At 38.3% G+C, this 18,679-nt stretch overlaps 1 protein-coding gene across 4 annotated transcripts in view; it reads left to right on the plus strand.

Moving 5' to 3' along the window:
• MAP7D2 (MAP7 domain containing 2) overlaps positions 1 to 18,679 on the plus strand; it is an 82,691-nt gene that overhangs the window by 44,201 nt on the left and 19,811 nt on the right. For 3 of the 4 annotated variants that reach the window (XM_030469150.1, XM_030469152.1, XM_030469151.1), the window contains exons 2-7: positions 4,104 to 4,181; positions 7,258 to 7,421; positions 13,237 to 13,351; positions 14,285 to 14,383; positions 16,326 to 16,436; positions 17,767 to 17,889. In XM_030469150.1, the coding sequence (XP_030325010.1) occupies positions 4,104 to 4,181; positions 7,258 to 7,421; positions 13,237 to 13,351; positions 14,285 to 14,383; positions 16,326 to 16,436; positions 17,767 to 17,889 (690 nt within the window). The remainder of the gene's footprint in view (positions 1 to 4,103; positions 4,182 to 7,257; positions 7,422 to 13,236; positions 13,352 to 14,284; positions 14,384 to 16,325; positions 16,437 to 17,766; positions 17,890 to 18,679) is intronic. The other variant, XM_030469153.1, reaches the window with a different exon arrangement.

Below are 18,679 nucleotides of genomic sequence, written 5' to 3' on the forward strand. Positions count from 1 at the left end.
GATCCCTCCCTGGCTTTCCTTCTGTGTTGGGATGCCTGCTATCAAGGACTTTGATATCTGCTATATATAAATATAATGTGAAAACACATGCCATGGGATATTATAGAAGACAAAATGTGGATTAAACAACAATTAAACAAGCAGTTACTCACTGGGGTGCACATTTCAGGAGAAGAGGTGTTCAAGCAGCTGGTTGGTCCTTCTGAAATTTACTCTCAGCTCCCAGTAACCTGATTGCCCAGCTCAAGTACTTGTTTTCTCAGCCGGGAACAGGATATGGATTTCAAGGACAGAGCTTGCCTTGTATCTCATCCAGACACTATCACCTTCCTCTCTCTTTAGCAATCAACCAAGCAGCTTATGCAAGCGGTATGTGGAGCAGAGCAGAGTGTGTGTGGGCATGTTCTGGCACTATTTCATCAGTTTGAATAGGTTTGCTTTTTCCCATCAAAAAGGGTTGAAGCAGTGCTTAACATGTCAAGTTTCACTTCTGTGGATTTATTTTGAAGTAACGTTGAAGTGTTGAAATAGTCCTGTCGCATTAGCTGCTGTAATACTGCTACAGAGCTGCTGCTGACATTTTAACTGGTTTTAAGTTATGGTGTTTGTCTTTAGAAATCCTTGTTTTAACCAAGTCCTAGAGGAGCAGCATACCCTCTTTGGTCAAAAAATAAGACATGATCACAAGGAGTGACCCCAGCAGTTAGACATGTGCCTTTTAGAATAAGAACTTGGTGGAAAAGGGGCTTTTGGGAAGTCTGGGAGTAGAAGTAGCAGTAATCTGTGTGTGTGTGCTTCCTTACAGCAAAATCTTTGGTGTTGTTACTCGGGCGATTTCCTTATTCTTTTGCAAGGCTGGGAGTAAAGAATTATTACACAATTTTCTGCCAGTGTCTCCTTGGATTCATTACTGTGGTTGACAGAAAGCACAACCAGCCTGAATTTATGTCCTGACTCTAAAACTTGTGTGTTGCTTTACGCCTAGTTCTAACTGAGGGATCAGAGGCTCGGCTGTAAATATAAGGAAGGCTCAGGGTAAAGCTGAGTATACAAACTATTAACCTGAGGTCACTTAGCCCCAGCGAAGGCTTTTTTGCTGTGGGGCTTTCTTTTCCATCCAAACCTTGTCCTGCCCTCTGCTGGCAGCTCGTGTTGAGAAGCAGAGATGATGTGACTGTGCTCATGGTGGAATTGTCTGTGCTGGCTTGCTGTTTGCAGTCAGCTTGACACAACAGAATTTGCATTCCTGTCATTATTCATACTTCTCGCCACAGGGAACTGCTGTGCCCATTGCATTTATAATGTATTGTGTGAAGATTTGTAGTAAATACACTAATTTTGTCCAGAGAAAAATCTACCTAAGGTATAAGCTATTACTTAGGGAATATCCTGTCCTTCAAAGATATATTTACTTTCAGAAGGCAAGAAAATTTTGGGGTTTTGGTAGGCATGACATGAAGTCAAGTACCTGAGTTAAAAAATGCTAGTACTGAGTATGCCTGTACTATTTTAATGCTACCCTTGGTGCATGTATATGTATGTATTTGATGCCTGTACTTACTAGATTGCATACTAGTTTCCTCTATAGAATGTTTTTGCACACTGGTGTGTTGCACATGTAATAAGCAGCTATTCCACATATTTGTTGTTTAACCTGTGACATAGACAGTCTGGAGTGCTGTTCTAAGATTATAGTTCTGTTTACTTTCTAGTTTCAGAAAGAAATTAAGCAAGAAGCACTAATGACTTTGAACTTGGTTTGCCTCTCGAGGCTGTTCATCCAATGCAATGAATAAGTGAAGGGACATTAAAGGAAAGAAGTGCATAATACACGTGTAAAAGGATGGAAAATAAGGATCGTGCAGACAATTCTGATACATCCGAATTTCTTGGTACCTGGCATTACAGCCTTGATCTTCTTTTACCTGGGTGGAGTTGAGACATCGAGACTCTTGAAACTTGACAAATTTTGCATGGAACTGGGATAGCTATGGCAGTTGTGCACAAGGCCAGAGCTTTTAGATCCACTTGTATTATTTGTTCTCATGAAGCAGTCAAAGCAGAGATAAGCATGTTGTAGTTTCATTGAAAAGCATAATGGGACATGTTTTTCCCAGTGGGTTTTGTAGATAACATACTTAAAGCAGGAGAGTGATGAGAGTCAGTGCAGCATTTTGTGAACTTAATCCTTAGGCATGCACTGTCTTGCTGTTCCTCTCCTCATTCCTCCAGTTTATCCCCATGCTGGTTTCCAAATTTTAGGTTCCACTTCTCCATTTGAGTTATATCCCTTGCCACAGGAGACCTTAGCTCATACCTCTGCTTGCCTCTTCCCTTACTCCTGCCTCCACATGCTCCCAAGTTCAGCATCAAGTCCTGATTTCACCTACTCTACTGCTTCTTGCCTAGATTGTAGGTTTCAAGCTGTTTTGAATTTCAGATCATAGAAAAACTTCATACTGGAGCTGTAATTTCAACTATGCTGACCATAGGATTCCCCTTCTTGGCTACTTATTGCAGGGCTCTTCAATGTAGTTGTGAACCTTCCCCATGGTTTATTTTCTGAGCCACCTCCTCTTCTCCCTGTTTGTCTTACCTGACAGTAAATGGCAGCAGAGAAAACAAACAAGGGGACTAGTATGAAAGTAGGTTGAGTCTTTAGCAATAAATAGGTATTTATTTGACCCACAATTTTGAGTTGTAATTAACCAGCTTGGGAGCTGTAATCTCGATTTTCCAGAGGCCTGGCTGCCATCAGGTAGCTGTCATCTCTCTGTGCAGAGGAGGATTAGAGATGGTGTTTCAAGGTGCTGCTTGGAGAAAAAAGCAAGCTGTTGTCCTCATGGGGGACAGCTGAGACCTAAGTTTTTCCACCAGTCACAAGAGATCACCAAGGCTTGTTTTCAGCCTTCCTGCAGAACAGTGCATTTTACAGGAAGGAACTTGCCATGAGGAGCCCGCAAGTGTGAAATTTCAGGAAGAGAGTTGGACTTACAGTCTAGAGTAACTTGTATTTGTCTTATAAAATCAATGAAGGGGTCTTAATTATAATTCAATAACTCAGTAGGGAGTCCAAATAATAATTGCAAAAGATGAAAACGGTGCTGTGAGACACTGTGCCTGTTTGCACTGCAGCCCCACTAAGACTCCAGGAGAGCCTGAAAACAGAGAAAGGAGGAGGTCCTGACAGGTGTTTTAAAAGGATACCATCTGGATACCAGCTGGTCTGTCAAGTCACTAGCTCCTGAGCATACCCATGGTATTGTAGAAGGTCCATCTAAGGTCCATCTGTCTGCTCATTCCAGAGCATGCAGGCAGGCGACCCAGAGGCACCTTGTGTGTCATGCTCTGCCTTTCTGCCTTCTAAAATTGGGCTTTTTGATGTCCCTTGCTGCACAAAGAGCTGGGGTGTCTGCATCCAGGTCCAAAACGTTCTCAGGCAGTCTCCTCCCAAACCACTAACATGCTCATAGAAGCCAACTCTAGAAGGAAACAAAGTGTTTCCTACCTGGAAAAGAGGGCAGGAGGGCTGCTGCCTCCTTAGTCCCGTCCAGGGCTAATTTATGGCTGTTGAAATGGGCTGGTGCTGGTGGATTCCTGTGGGCAAGGAAGCTGTGGGGCTGTGCTAAGCCATATATATGAGACTCCACGTAGCATTACACTGTAGGAGAGCTGCACACTGCTTTTCATGGTTTCTTGAACTACCTTTCTCTTTTTTCTAGCAAAAAACTTTAAAAAAAGTTATTATTTGTTATTAACAAAGGTGGATGCATGTTAATTGTATCCTTGAGGCTTTTCCCAAGAAAGTTTTAAGTTTTGGAACAACCACTAGCAGCATGCTACTTTGCTCTGAGAAGAGGAACCAGGCATTTGCACAGAGGAGCTATGTGTGGAGTTTGGCAGCAGGTGGGAGACTGTGCTCAAGATATACTCAAATCCCAGCATTTTAACCTGCTCACATTCAAGTGTAACAGTGCTTTAGTTGGTGGAGTTGTTAAATGCAGTTGATATGATTTATTATTGGTGGATTGTTTTTTTTAGTTCTTTTGGATGCTTCTTTGATTTTACCAACACTTTTTATTCCCCTTTGTCTCTGACTGCAGCCATTGATGGATTTCTGAAAACTGACGAGAGGCAAAGACTGGCAAAGGAGAGAAGAGAAGAAAGGGAGAAATACCTTGGTAAGATGGCAGGTGTATGTATTATTTGTGTATATGTGTTCATAGGATTTTTTTCCTGTTCTGAATTTTAAACATTGTGAATTAGTCTGTTCCTTGTCTTTACCACTTATGTGACTGTTTTAAATTAAATTATAAAAAATAAATCTATGTGTTCTTTGATTTCCAGTCAAGCATATAATATTCTGCAGCTGCAAGCTGACTTCTTTTTTAATACAGATTAAATGCAAGATTTTGACTGTTAATGTTCTGATTTGTAAAAATACTAAATAAGCCTTAATAATCCTCAGGATAATATGGAAGATGATTTTGTGAAACAGCCTCAATTTTAGTTTTATAAGATTTACTCATCTTATTAAACTCCGTATAAGTTTAATGGAGTTTTTAGGTATAGCATATATCAGATACTTTTCCATAAGTTTTAAAATGGTCAGTCTTTCAAGAGAATGAGAAAAATTATGAATTAATTTCCTGAATAACATAAGCATTTGTTTCAGAGATACTTTAGAGTAGTCATATGTTTTTTATCTACTAATACCTCCAGGATAATATTCAGGAAATCTTTTTAACACACACACACACACACACACACACACACACACACACACACACATATATGGGATGTGTGTATACACAGTTAATATATATGATCAAAACTAACTGTTCAACATTGGTTTGGGGGCTTACATATATATATGAATATATATATATTAAAAGTCTGACAGTACCTATCAGAAGGAATTGTTAGTATACAATGATTTTGTATATTTTGAGGAAACTTCAGCTAAGCCAGTATGGACACCTCTGAAAAGAATCACAGGTTAGCAATACACAAACAAACTGTTGCCCATTCTTTGACAAAACCTGTGGCCTGAGACCAGTAAATTTACATTTTTTATTACTGTGGGCTTGGTGAGAATGATTCCTTTTGGTAGTTCATGTGAAAATCTACTAGTGTTTAGTACTAAATTTCCCCAGAGTGTGTCTGTATGGGGCATTCACCAGCTTGAGTTGTAGCTTGCATCTCTTCCAGTAATACTTAGTCCAGACTAACTCTTCTGTCTTCTTGATTATCAATTCTTTGCTGGTTCCTGAGAAAATGACATGACAAGTAGATTGGAAAGGACTTGGATTAAAAGCAGAAGAGGAGATGGGAGAGAAAGTAAAAGCTGGAAAATCTGAGAGTGATTGGCCCAAGGGATCTGGAAAGTGTTGGCTGCAGTTTTTGTCTCCAGACACCATACATGCCTTCCAGAAACACACTTTTTTATTGTTAAAACCATTTCTAGAGTGGGGAGCTCTGGGTTTTGCTCAGTTTCTCTGTGGCAAAGTTCTATTTTAGAAGTTCAGAAAAAAAGCCATGAGTTCCCCTGGAAGACAGATCCTTGTGCAGCCAGCAGGCACTTGGCAGCAATCTGGGATAACCTTTTCACCAAAGCCAAAGTTCATTAATCAGTGGTGTAGTATCCCTAAATTACAGAACAAGAATTGTATGTATGCCCATGATGACAGAATGGTTTCCTTCTCTGTTCAGAATCAGCCGAAGGTTTCACCTGCTTACTCTGAAGGTAATCTTAACCCAGGCTCTAGACACCTCACTTTATTTTTTTTTTATCAACTCCAACATGCTGTTTTCACCTGTTCCACCTGACATTGCTAGTACTTATGAACAATTAGCTACTTGTCACTTGTTTTCAGTCTCTCTGAGGTAACTCTTTATCTGCTGAAAATTCTGATTCTTTACATGTACAAGTCCAGGCTTACCTGCAGCACTGACACCCCTCTCATAGTGCCCTGTGGGGTAAGGAACACTGAGTTCTCAGAAGACAAAAGAGGAAAAAACACCATTACCTGTATTTCTAATAAGAGTAAGGTAGAAGGTATTCCGTAAAGCAGGTTGGATGTGGGGAAGAAGTGTTTTAGGAGGATTCAGTATTGAGGGAGAGAAATGCAACTGCTGGAAAGGGATCTGTTGTGGGGACTCTGGCTTTGAACAAAGGGTGTGGGAGTGGAGTGAGGCTGAGGGGCTGAAGGTAGCAGCTGTGGTTAAAGAGCCTGGGAACAGGAGCTGAGGGAGAAGAGGCTGATCTGAAAAGAAGGAATTGAAATGGCTGGGGCAAGAACCTAGGACAGATGGGAAGATACTGAGAAAGAGTTAAAAGTGCAAAACTTTGCTGCACAAGGAAACAGGAACTGAAAAAGCAGACTGATGCTGAATAAAGTGAGCAAGATGAAGGATTAGCTCTTGTATAAACAGTGTTAATTCTGATTTTCCCTAACTTTCAAGTTCTTAGCCTGGCAACTGAGAATATTCCTTCTTTGATATCGACTGTGTATGTGTTGGTATGTGAAATTACAGGCTTGTAGGCATGCTTACTGAATTCCTCTTCCCTGCCTCTTTATGGAATACACTTGCATGAAAAGTCATGATTTGTCACATTAACTGCTACTACTTCTTCTCCTATATAAATCTGAAGCAACAGTCCTGTATGTAATGTTGCAGTCTGAAGTTCTGTAACAACAGCTTCATGTCTCAAGAAGGTTATGACTCCAGTTGGAATAAACAACTGGGCAAACCATTAATAAAAGAAGTATTTTTTTTTTACAGGCAGACAGAAGTGGATAATAATGTAGGACCACATTATCAACAGATTGGTGTATTTTCAAAGCTCTATAGAAAACGTAGCATATGTTTTCATGTATTTAATTCGAAGGCAGCCCACTCATGAAAAGCACAGCCTTAAAGACATTTCAAGGGCTTTTGCTTCAACATGTATAACTGATTCACATTTGTTATATCTGAAAAATGAATTTGGCTTTAAGCTGCAGAGGTTTTTGAAATATAAACAAAAAAAGAGTTGAGATTCTGTGTGCAAAGGGCCTCCCTATTTCTTTACTGAGAAAATCACTTGTATTTACTAATCATTCTGGCATTTCTGTGCACTGTATTTTTTATCTTAGTGGACTAAAACCCTGTGTACTTTTATTTTTTATTTTAATATTTTTCAAGTAATTTTATCAACTAATGTTAAAGCAGAAGATTAGCATAAAGCAAGATGCACCTTTTTATCTGCTTCAGCTGCTAGGGAGCAGCAGATACTCGAGAAGGAGAGAAGAGCAAAACTTCAATATGAAAAGCAAATAGAGGAGCGATGGAGAAGACTGGAGGAACAGAGGCAGAGAGAGGAGCAGAAGAGAGCAGCTGTGGAAGAAAAGAGGAGACAAAAGCTTAAAGAGGAGGAGGTAAGGTCCATTGGGAGATACACAGCAGAGTGACTCTGTATGGTAGCAGTAAGCATAGCTGAATATTGACATGCATTAAATAGGAATCTTTGTGTTGGTTTGGGTTTTTTTTCCCCACCCTGAGATGTGTAGGGCATTGCTTTGGAACTGCAAACAGACATCACCACTCTACTACTGTTTATACATCAAAAACACTTTCCAGAGCTTTTTTTTGTCTTTTGATTTTTGTCTGACCTCATGGAATAGTCATTTATTTATGCTAACATATCTGGGACTCTGACTGTCAGACAATAAAACACCAGCTTTCTAGAAGGTGGTTCCATAAAAGGGAAAATTTTTTGTTTACTCTTTGTGAAATTCAAATAAATTTATGAAAATGTGTTGTTTTGTTTTCCTCAGTGACATAAAATCAGAAATTTTTCCTTAGTGAAGAATACAAGCTAAATTACAGCCCTAGTACAGAACAGGGTTAATCATATCACTTTTGAAGCATTTTCATGCCCTTCCTCTCTTCTTCTCTCATGCTGAGATCATTCAAAATTCTTTTTTGCTCTAGTGAGTCCAATTTCTGATGCAGATCTCAGAAGGCAGTGTGTGTGTGTCTGTGTGTGTCTGTGTGTGTGTCTCTCTCTCCATGTGACATCCTGTAGAAAACATAGCACTGCAACTGATGAACAATTAATGAGTTTTGGAAAAGACAGCAGTGGTTTTAAAAAAAAATAAAAAGGCCAAAAGAAGATATTTCTCTAGTTCCTAGATAAAAATGCTCTAGAAATCCACAGTTATTAACCTTCCTTTTTTTTTTTTTCTGCCCCCCATCTTTTGATCAAAATATCTTTGCTAGAGAGAGGAGATTATATCCTGCCACTCCTTTTTCAACTGTGATATACTAGTTGTGGCTTTTGCATAATATCTGAGAATTAATTTTAAAATATTTTGTCATGTGTTTTGTTTCAGATTTTGGTAAGAAAAATGGCAATAAACAATTAGAGGGTAGCAGGTCTCTTCTGTTTCTGTGGTAACAACATTGACCTGACATGCTCCTTCCCTAGGATTTCCTGCTGTGATAACCTTTTGCAGTTAAGCAAAATTGATCTCCTTTATGGGTGTTGTAAGGGAAAGTGACAAGTACAAAAACATCCAAAACCTTGTCCTCAGAATTTGGATTGGAAATTTGGAAATTGTCCTGTCTACATTGACTGCAACTGTCTTACCTGTAGAGGTCTTCAGTATTATTGCCTTTCCCTCCATGTTGCTTTTAAAACTGCCCACTTCTTTTAACAAAAGCAGTTCTTGAGCCTTGAGCAAAGAAGCATGTTTTTGTTCAACAGAAGCTATTAAAAGAGTTGCTTTTAATACTAAGTAGCAAGTGGCTTCTGGAACTGGATAAAATGAAAGCTAGTTCTTGTTTAGGTTCCCTTTCCCCATCTTGAACTTGAAAACACCTTGCAAATTAATATCTTTGTTCCTAGGCTATGAGGAAGTCTCCATAGAAGCTGTGTTTTTCTTCTCTTGGATTCCCTTAGACAATATGAACATCACTTGCATGGGCCTTATCAAGGGTGCTAGTGTGAATAAGAGCAATAACATCCATCTTAGTCAATGCTCTGTTTGTAATAAACCCACTGGATTTTGTTAAAAAGGAAATTGATAAAATTAGTACTGATCCTACTGATATACTAATGTTTAAATGAACCACTACTGATTGACAGCATCAAATTTAATCCAGCACCCAGACTTGAAAGATGGTGTAACAACTGCTAAATAGAAAAGAATATCCTGTCCCATTGGAGAGATGGTTTCAGTGCACATGCACTAATTGTTACATTTGTAAAAAGTGTGTACTTAAATACAAGATAGTGAAAAACTCTCAAGATGTTACATCATTAATTACTTACTATATTATAATTCAAAGTTAACTACTTTTGAATTACAATATATGGAAATAATAACCACTTTCTAAACATCTCTTGGCCATTCACAAAGCTAACTGATAATAACGGGAAACAGTGAGCTACTTGCATGCAGTGCTGTGAAGTGAAGAGAAAGGGGGTTTGGGCTCTCTTAGATGTTTGTATTTTAGGTAAAAGGCAGATTGGCTTTGAATGGTTTGAACAAATTATTTTAAGTCATAATATTTGTAAAATGAATTTTTTTCCTTGTTTTCACATCTGTCTCATTTTACATAGAGAAAATGAAACTGCTTTAGTCAAATTGCTTGTATTCTCACTCTTAGTTTTTGTGTTGGTAATTTTTTTTTTTTTTTTTTAATTTCAGACAGTGCAAATATTTGTTGTATTGCTCTAGTCTGAGGAAACCCTGGATGAATAGCTATTTTGGAAAGTAACATGAATATTTCAGATACTAGCAGTAGATGGCTCTCTTCTTATGGTTTTGCTCATTCCTAAGTTAACCTACATACAAGGCTTGTATTTTATAGTTTTTTATGGAGCTCACTGTATCTTCAGTGTACAGATTATTTCCTCTGTCTATAGCTGTTAGAGTTCCCAAATGAAAATCATGTGGATAGTTTGATACATTTTTAAGAAGGTGCTTCATCTATACAATAGAAGGGAAGGGTTTTTCACATTTTTTGCTGATGAAAGAATGCTTTGTCTTGTTGAGGTTTCATCACAGGCCAAATTATTAACCTGCAAACTGTTTATGCCATGCTTCCATGTGTCTTATTCTTTTCTTTGGCTTTTTAGTTTTGTGCTAACCTAAATTGTTTTAAAAATAACTATCCTTTCTTTGTGAAAAATAGCCTTCATCCTGTTCTTTATCTAATTTATATCTGTAGAGTTTCATGAGGTTTACTAATTATGGTCTGTAATGTGCTTTAATGAAAGGCTCTTTGCAAATGAAAATGAATGATCCTCTCCACATCACATAATTGAAGATTTCACTCTCAGATTGTAGGTAGTACTGGCTTTCAAATATGTATGAAAAATAATTTAATTGCTTTAATGTATTCCATATATTTCATAATACATTTTATTCATAAAGCAGTGCTTTCATAGTAGGTGATATCAGTGTATTCTGTGGCTAACTAGAGATCATTGCTGATCCTTGCTCCAAGCAACATCTAAAAAAAAAATAAACACAAAAAACCCAAACATAAATAACCTGGATAATTGAAACTTGACTTCCATCTTTTTGTATTAACATATAACAAATTTCATAGATATGGGAAGAAAGAAAGAAAGATTCTGTATCCTTTAATGAGAAATAAATGGGAGGGTAATTTTCCTTTGTAAAGAGCAGGGGTAGAAAGAGATATTGGGGCAAGACATGGAATGAAAAGAAGCAGATTACAGAGAAGAGCTGGTGATGAAATAGGAGGTGAGATTTGGAAGAGAATAAGTACAGAAAAAGGACTCAGCATTAAATTCATGTTGAGAAGTTGGAAGTTAAGGACAGGTAAGGTAAGTTAAGGGCAAGAAATGTGAACTTTAAATGCAAAGCTGGCACCCACAGGTTTTAGACCTGTGGTTTTAGAAAACTGCATGAAAGAAGAAAGGACTATAGCAAACTAAGTAGAAGGGACTAACTTTGTATTCAGAAACTGGAAGGTTGCTTTCTTTTCATGCCTGAAGTATGGATAAGAAGTGATAGGATATTCAAGACTATAAGGGTTTTCTGTGCTGAGCTTCAGCTGTGCAGTACTTCATGCATTTGCTCTGCAAGGGAGAAAAAGGAAGAGGAAAAAGGCAAAGAGAGCACTTTTATGCCTGCCTGGGCACTGATGACACTGACAAGCCAGAAGCAGGGGTAAAAAAGGGGGAGAGAGGGCAGGGAAGCAGTTGCCTGCTTTCAGTGGTCTTTGAATGATGTTACCTGATAGACCGTGAGTGAAAGACACGGAAGGGAGACAGAAATTAAATGAGAGCTCAAAACACATGACCAAAAGATGATCTTCGAAGAGATGACAGAAATTGTAACAGCAGGGTATGTCTCCTGGCCAAAAGGTAACAGGGACAGGAGAGCTGATAATGATGGAAAGCTTATGTGAGAATTGCCTTTTTTCATGCTCAGCATAGAGCGGAATAATGGAATTTTGTATGGTACAAGTGATTTGTAATAAAATTAAGAGAGCTTAAAGGCAGTGGCTTGCTAATTGGTAGCAGAGTTGGATGAGGTGGAAAAATGAGGTCAGAAATAAATTACTGGAAGTCACGGTAGAGAAGAGAATCTTTTAAGATGTGGAAGAGACAAAAGTGTATTGCAGATAACCAGAAGGTGAGGAGAGAGCATCTGGTGTTGTAGAAAGCCAATGACCATACATAGAGCCCCAGGAAGGTAATACACAGTTTGCAGGTATGTGCATAGAAGTTCCAGGCATAGTAGTTACTTGAGGTGCCTGACGTTAGGTTCTGATCTGCTGAAGAAGCTTCATGAGAGACAGCAGGCTCAACATCAGTGCAGAGACTAAAGGAGACATAGTAGAACTGAGACTGAAATTTTTTGGAAGGGGAATAGGAAGCCTTGACCAAAGTCATGAATCAGTGAGAGAAAGCAATCTGGCAAAGATGCAGGGGAGGCTTTCTGCACGGTTGATCTGAGCTATTAAAAGGTATTGCAGACAGAGCAGGGGATTTACATAAATTAAAGGGGATATGATGAAATCATAGAAACCTGCAGGATCAAGAGTTTGAAGTGGATGGAGTAGGAGTTTTGTACTAGACCAGAAAGACATGGTGAGAAGTAGCAAGTAGGACCAAAAATAGTAATAGGATCAAAGGGCTAAAATCCCTTAAAGGCAGGAGCTGGAGGCAGCAGGAGTTGACTCATCTTTCACAGTAGGTGTTGGGCTGCTGAAATGTCAGGGTAAAGAAGTTGCCAGTTGTGTATGGGACACTTGGAGGAGGAAAGGAAGAGGGTGCTAGGTGATGAAATGATGGGTGGGGAAGAACTGCTTGAAAGGAAAAAAAGAAAAGGTGCAGAAATCATTTCCACAACAATGAACCACTGAGAAACTACCAGAGGGAGTAGTTAGGAACAAAACTGAGTGGAGATCTTTGAGTAAGAGGGAGGAGGTATTGGAGAGGAAATAAGGTGTAGTTAAAGATAGAACAGGATTTGGGGGGGTAATGAAATCTCCTTCTTGTTCTTCCACATCTGAAAATACTAACTCATCAAGCCACAGAGAAAATGTGGGGGTGGATGGAAAAAAAAAATCTCAAAACAGCATGATCTGGGCATGCACTAAAAAAATCGCACAGGAGGAGGAAAAAAAAATCAGAAGCTCTTTAAAGTCTAGACTGTAAAGGACGTAGTGAAAGAAAGGAGGGAGTGTTTGTAAAATTAAATAAATAAATTAGACATCCTGCAAAGTAACCTACTTTGGGTTTGAAGTGATCATTTATCTGCGTGGCTAGGAGGAGCCACTAGCATTGCAGCATTTTAGCAGTGCTCAGAAAGGGATGGAGAAAAATCCTGAGGTCTGCATAGACAAGAAGGAGTTAATGCTTATCGAGCATTATTCTGATACAAATTAAGTCCAGAGCACAGCAGCAGCCTCACCAGCAGGAGCAGATGCTAGGCAGTGATGCAACCTGTGTTATTTACTTAGGCCTCTGTAGTGACCTCAGTGGCTTGCAGACAAAGGATACACATATCTGGAGGTAGGTAGCATGCTGATACCTTCTTTATTCACTCCTTTTTCTTCTATTGCAAGCAAGCTCTGTGATCATCTTGCATGGAGCAACAGGGGAACTGTGTATTTTTAGCCTGGTTTCAGAAGGAGGGGGGGAAAAAAAAGCTCTCCAAAGAAGTGATTCAGATTTTGCTCCTGGTTTTGTACCACTACAACCAGGAACGTTTAGAAGCCATGATGCGCCGGTCCCTTGAACGCAGCCAGCAGCTGGAACAGAAGCAGAAGCGATGGTCTTGGGGAGGAGCACTGGCTGCAGGCTCAGGAGGGAGAGATGGTAAGTGAAACAGGCTGCCTGCATTGCAGATCTTGAAGTGCAAAATGCATGAGGTTGTGGAGATAGTAAGGATGATGCATTTTATAGTTAGGGTGGTACTGTAGGGGCCACTGCCTCGGGGCGTGAATAAATGCTTTGTAATTGCTTGCCAGCCTTGCTTTCTCTAATACTTTCTGGGGAGAAAGGTCACTCCTAACTTGAGGGATGTAAATCATTTTAATAGAGTAACCAGAATCTTTTTGAAGGATGCTAAATACTAAAATTAAAATTTATACTCGCTGTATAAGATTTTTCATTACCTTATTCTCTTCCCTCACATTGTCTTCGCACTCATGTAGCTAGCAAATAAAATATTCACCGAAGGACTTGAGTGCTGTCTAAGCCTTGCAAAAGATGATTTATTTTTGTTTGGTTCTTCTAAAAACCTGATGAGAATTTCTAGATAACTATGCAGCATGTGCAGTTTCAATTAGGTTTTGGTTTTTTTCTCCCACATACTTTTAGTTGCTGCTCTTTTTGGTTTGGCTTCAAAATAAATTCTTTTATTGCATGATCAGTCATGTACTGCTTTTATATTTCAGAAAGATGCATGTTTTCTGTTGTAAATCAGATAATTTGTTTAAATTTGTCATGTTTGAAACTGATGGGGAAAAATACCCATGTTCGGGTGATGATGAAATATGACAGTTACTCTTTTTTAAAAAGTGTCTAAATATACCTAAACTCCTAAAAGGCAAACTGTTTCACATCATAGTTTTCATGGTTTGCCATCAAAAAAGCCAGGAAATTATGTATTATAGTAAAAGTAGTGTTTTCTATTTTGAGAAAGAAACTAGTTAGTATTTATAATGGAGTTTGTGCTTGATTCCACCTCCCCCAATTTACTCGGTAATTCCTTTCACCTCTTTTTGCTCTGATTTCTCTGCTGTGTAGGTGAATCAGAAAATACCCCACCCCCTGTTCTAGGTTTAGCTGCCAACACCCTTCCTCCAGACCCTGTGACCTCTACTGCTCCTGCTGATTCCTTCAATGGTATTTCAGAGAATCACAGTTCCACTGTGTCTTGTTTGTAACTGTTCTAATCACTGTAACCCATCCACTGATCTTGTCCTTCCTAACCACTGTTTTATTATTATTTCAGTCTGGTACTCAACAGCATTACCCTTTGTGGTGTGGACAGAATGTCTTTTTAATTTCCTTTTAATTTTGCCATGGTGGAGCAGTGCATGCCTCACATTCCAGCACAGTAGAGGCATTTCGTGGTTTTCTCACTAGGTTCTACTGCTCAGATTCTCATCTCTGTTAATTCTCTGGGGTGCTCTGTGTGTGTGTGTAAATACAAGTAAGCATATACTTGACAGTTCTAGTGGACATGCACAGGTGCAGGTGCTGTTTAAAACCTCACAAAATTAAGCTGTACAGTAAGACAAAATGTGTTATGGAGATGGTATTTCATCAAAACAATCCTCTTCTTCCATCTCTAGAGCCTTCTACATTATTTTAAGAACAGGCAAAATTGGTATAAAGAGTGCCATATAAAGCTATACTTTCAGCCTCCTGAATTTGATTTTGGCCAAGCTGGTGTTTTTAACAAACTCAAGTAGCTGGCTTTGTTTAGTCAATCATTTTTGTTCACTTTATTATCTTTTTATTATTATTATTACTTTCTATTTTTTCCCATAAGAGGACTGTGAAGTAGAGAAGTCCTTCAAAATATAGAATGATTTGCATAAAGGTTTTCTAATTTTGATTGCAAATCTACTTGGCATTTTGAAAATATAACACAGGCTGTGCTTTTAAGAATTAGCTTCCTTCTCACTCCCTAAAGGATGAGCAAGGCTTGGATATAACTCCTGCAGATTGCACAGTAAATGTTCTGCCTACAGTCTCAGTACTATTATTTATGAGAAAAAAAAAATTCAGATTCTTATACTAGTTTTCTCTCAGAGAGGTTTGGATGCACAGCAAATATTTTGCAGCATACCAACATTGTAACAGCTTTATTAAAAAAGTAAATATGGTTAATTTCTTCCTGTAGTACATGAAGGCAAATCTTGCGGACCTCACTGAGGCAACATTTTGCTGGTTACAGTAGGGAATGCAGTAATTTAGGGGCAGCAGAATTAGCATCGCATATATGTCTCTACCTGAAAATATTTTTGGTTTTGAAAGAAATAAAATACAAACTTAAGGGACAAAGCATCTGTGCTTTTAGCTTCTGAGCATCATGCAGTGATCAACATACACTAATGCACAGTAGTAATACTTAATAACATTTTTCTGTCATTTAGTTGAATAAATGGCGAGGTAGGAAATAGGTAATGTGCTCAAACAAAATTTATTGAACAGTATTTGAGAAGAAGAATGAAAGCACTTGGGGTACGATCCAAAGCTTTTTTGTATGTACATATGTATATGGGTTCTTTTAAAAATTCTCAAGAACAAAAAGATAAAGTCACATGACTGGTGCCAGATAAGTAACTAAACCAGTGAGTTCTAATAGTGTGAGTGCACAGGTATTGGTTATTCCATTTTTCTGATGGAATAATATCTGAGGTCTACCCCAGCTTTTCCAGACTGAAATTACAGGGAAGGAGGAATGGAGATGAGGAGTTCAGAGGTGTCATGTGTGCAGTTAATTTTCTTTAGGTAACTTTCTGCTTGTGCTGATACTGAATACCTTGTGTCAGAATGGCTTCACTCATTCAGACCTGATAAATAATTATTTTCCTGTGGCAGTATAATGGATTGAGTGTTGTAAAACTGGGACATTTAAGTCACAAGCAGAGAAGTTGCATCCCAAAGCATGTGTTATAAAATGCTGGTCCGGCAGCACTCAGAAAGATCTTGTCTCATGCTTTATTCAAGTGATATGATCAGTGGCAAGGGTCAGGAGTACAAACGCGAGGTTAATTTTGGGAGTTGATCCACTCTGTGATGTGAATACAAATATCTTCAATGCGTCTCTCTGCAGCATGTGACAAACTTTCAGCTTCTACAATGAATCTGCCAAAGCAAATGGAATCACCCATCCATAAGCGCCTCTCCGCCTCCACAGCAGCAATAACACATTCCCCTGACAGAGGCAAGTGAATATGCTGGTCTCCTACCAGCAGAAACTCTCCTTCTGCTTTAAGCACTTCTTGGCCATGTAGCTATGTAGCTTGCTTATGTCTATTATTCAGAAGAAACCAGATATCTGGGGGAGGGGGCTTAAAGTAATGTAATGAAGTTGTTCTGCAGGCTGTCCCAAGGCTCCGCTGCCATGTTGGAGAACCTAGGCCAGTGACAGACACTGTGGGGTTTTTTTACTGATTCTTTTTCAATTTTTGATACGCCAAAAAATGGGGTAATAAGTACCTGTGCCAACTGCAGCAATTTTTTATAACTGTACAGCTTGTGATCTTCTAGCTAAATAATGAAAAACAAGCAAACCAAACTCGTGACTTGACCGTGGATGTGGGGTGTACCATGGGCACAAATGTGTCCAGTGAGCGACCTGGGAGACTTCAATCTGGTCGCCAGAGTTTTAGAGCCTGTTAATTTGATCTGAAACCCTGATTCATCAGAGGCTCAGCCCAAGATGATCATCTTGTGGGATTAGTGGTTACTAAACACACAGAGAGGACTGAAGGGTTTACCCCACTGTGAACTCTTTGGATTTTTTTGTTTGTTTTGCGTGTCTTTTCTCCTTTCCACCCACCTCCCAACCTTTTTTTCCACCAACCTCCTGCCCTTTTTAAAACTTAATTGAGAAAAAATTAACTAAAATAAGCAACAGTGAAGGCTATTTCTAGTATTAATAGATAAAGTAAATTTTCCTTCATTTCTGAATTGCTTAATGGAGACTCATCATTACCTTTAAGCTTATTATGATATTGCTATATATATATGCATGTAATAGGAACATCTATAAATGCATTTCTTAGTTGATGCTTATATTTATGGATTGCAAGGAATGCAGGCATATTGTATAAATAAGACTTACATAATGCAGTGAGACTGCAAAATTTAAATGCAATCCCAGTATGGTTGTGCTACTAGCGTGTAGCTGTGCTGTTATACCAAATGTTTCACCTTTTCTACTAGAAAAAACACAAACCTTTTTCAAGCTGAGTCACGAAAGCAACCATTTTGCAGCATGGAACATGATTCTCTTTAAGTACAATATGCAACATGGTCTTAACTTTATTTATCCTGCAGGTGGGGAAAAAAACATTAAAATTATGGAGAAACTAGAAATGTTTTTTTCACAGGGAATGAAAATTATCTTTAAATGCTTGAATCTTAAACATGCCAAGATTTTTTTGTTTGTTTCATTTCATTTAATCATTTCATAATTTTGTTTCAGTTATTTTCATGTCACTTTGTTTTAATTCTTTGCATTTTAAATTTTATTTGCTCCCATCCTTCAGCTCACCGCATGCATCTTAGTCCAATGGAAAACTTTATTGTTTCTCGACTGCTGACTCCCACACAGTCATCCTTAGCCAGAAGCAGGAGTACATTAATGCTTTCTGAGCAGTACAATAATCCAGGTAAAAATGTGAATTACTCACTTTGAAACCGTTAAGGTATGCTTTTGGTTGCATTTGAATAGGTGCTGAAAGAAATTGAGTGCTATAAACCAAATGATGGTTTACGGGATAGTACAATGAACTAATTACCTGAAAGTAGTGTCTTTTAAAGCCTGAAAGTCACATCATCTGCTCTGTCTTGTTCTAAATGTCTTTTTTAAAAAGTCACATATTTTAAAACAAAACAAAAAAACAGCTCAAAAAACCCAAACAAACTATTAAAAAATTGAGTTAACAAAATCATTAAAACCTAAGCCAATGGAAAACTAAATGTGTTAATGTAAGAGAGACTTTTTAGGCCAGTGTGTGACACCTCTCAGGGGCTTAATTTGATAAATTAATGTAAGCTCTTTCATGCTGAAACAATACATAGAACAAAAATCCCAGCACACCATCTGAGCCTTAATTATTTTTACTAGGGTTGCAATTCTTTGCAGTTAAATTACTTTTTGCCCTTAACTGTGTGACTCTATGTGGAGTTTTATATATGTCTGTGTAAATACACAAATTAAATATTTGCTTAGAAGAAAAACCATAAACGTGGATAGGGAGGTGTTAGTTCCAGAAATTATTGACCTTTAAGAAACTAAAAATTAGGGATTATATTATTCCTATCTGTAAATGACAGTAAATAAACCCTTATTTTGTAAACATCTACAAACAATGTTTCCAGTCATGCTGGTACTTAGGCAAGTGTGACTTCCAGAGTAGTTCCTCCTTATAAACCTTTATCTAGTCAGTGTTTGCTGAA

This window comes from Calypte anna, chromosome 1 (genome assembly GCF_003957555.1).
Source record: "Calypte anna isolate BGI_N300 chromosome 1, bCalAnn1_v1.p, whole genome shotgun sequence".
Classification (NCBI taxonomy): domain Eukaryota; kingdom Metazoa; phylum Chordata; class Aves; order Apodiformes; family Trochilidae; genus Calypte; species Calypte anna.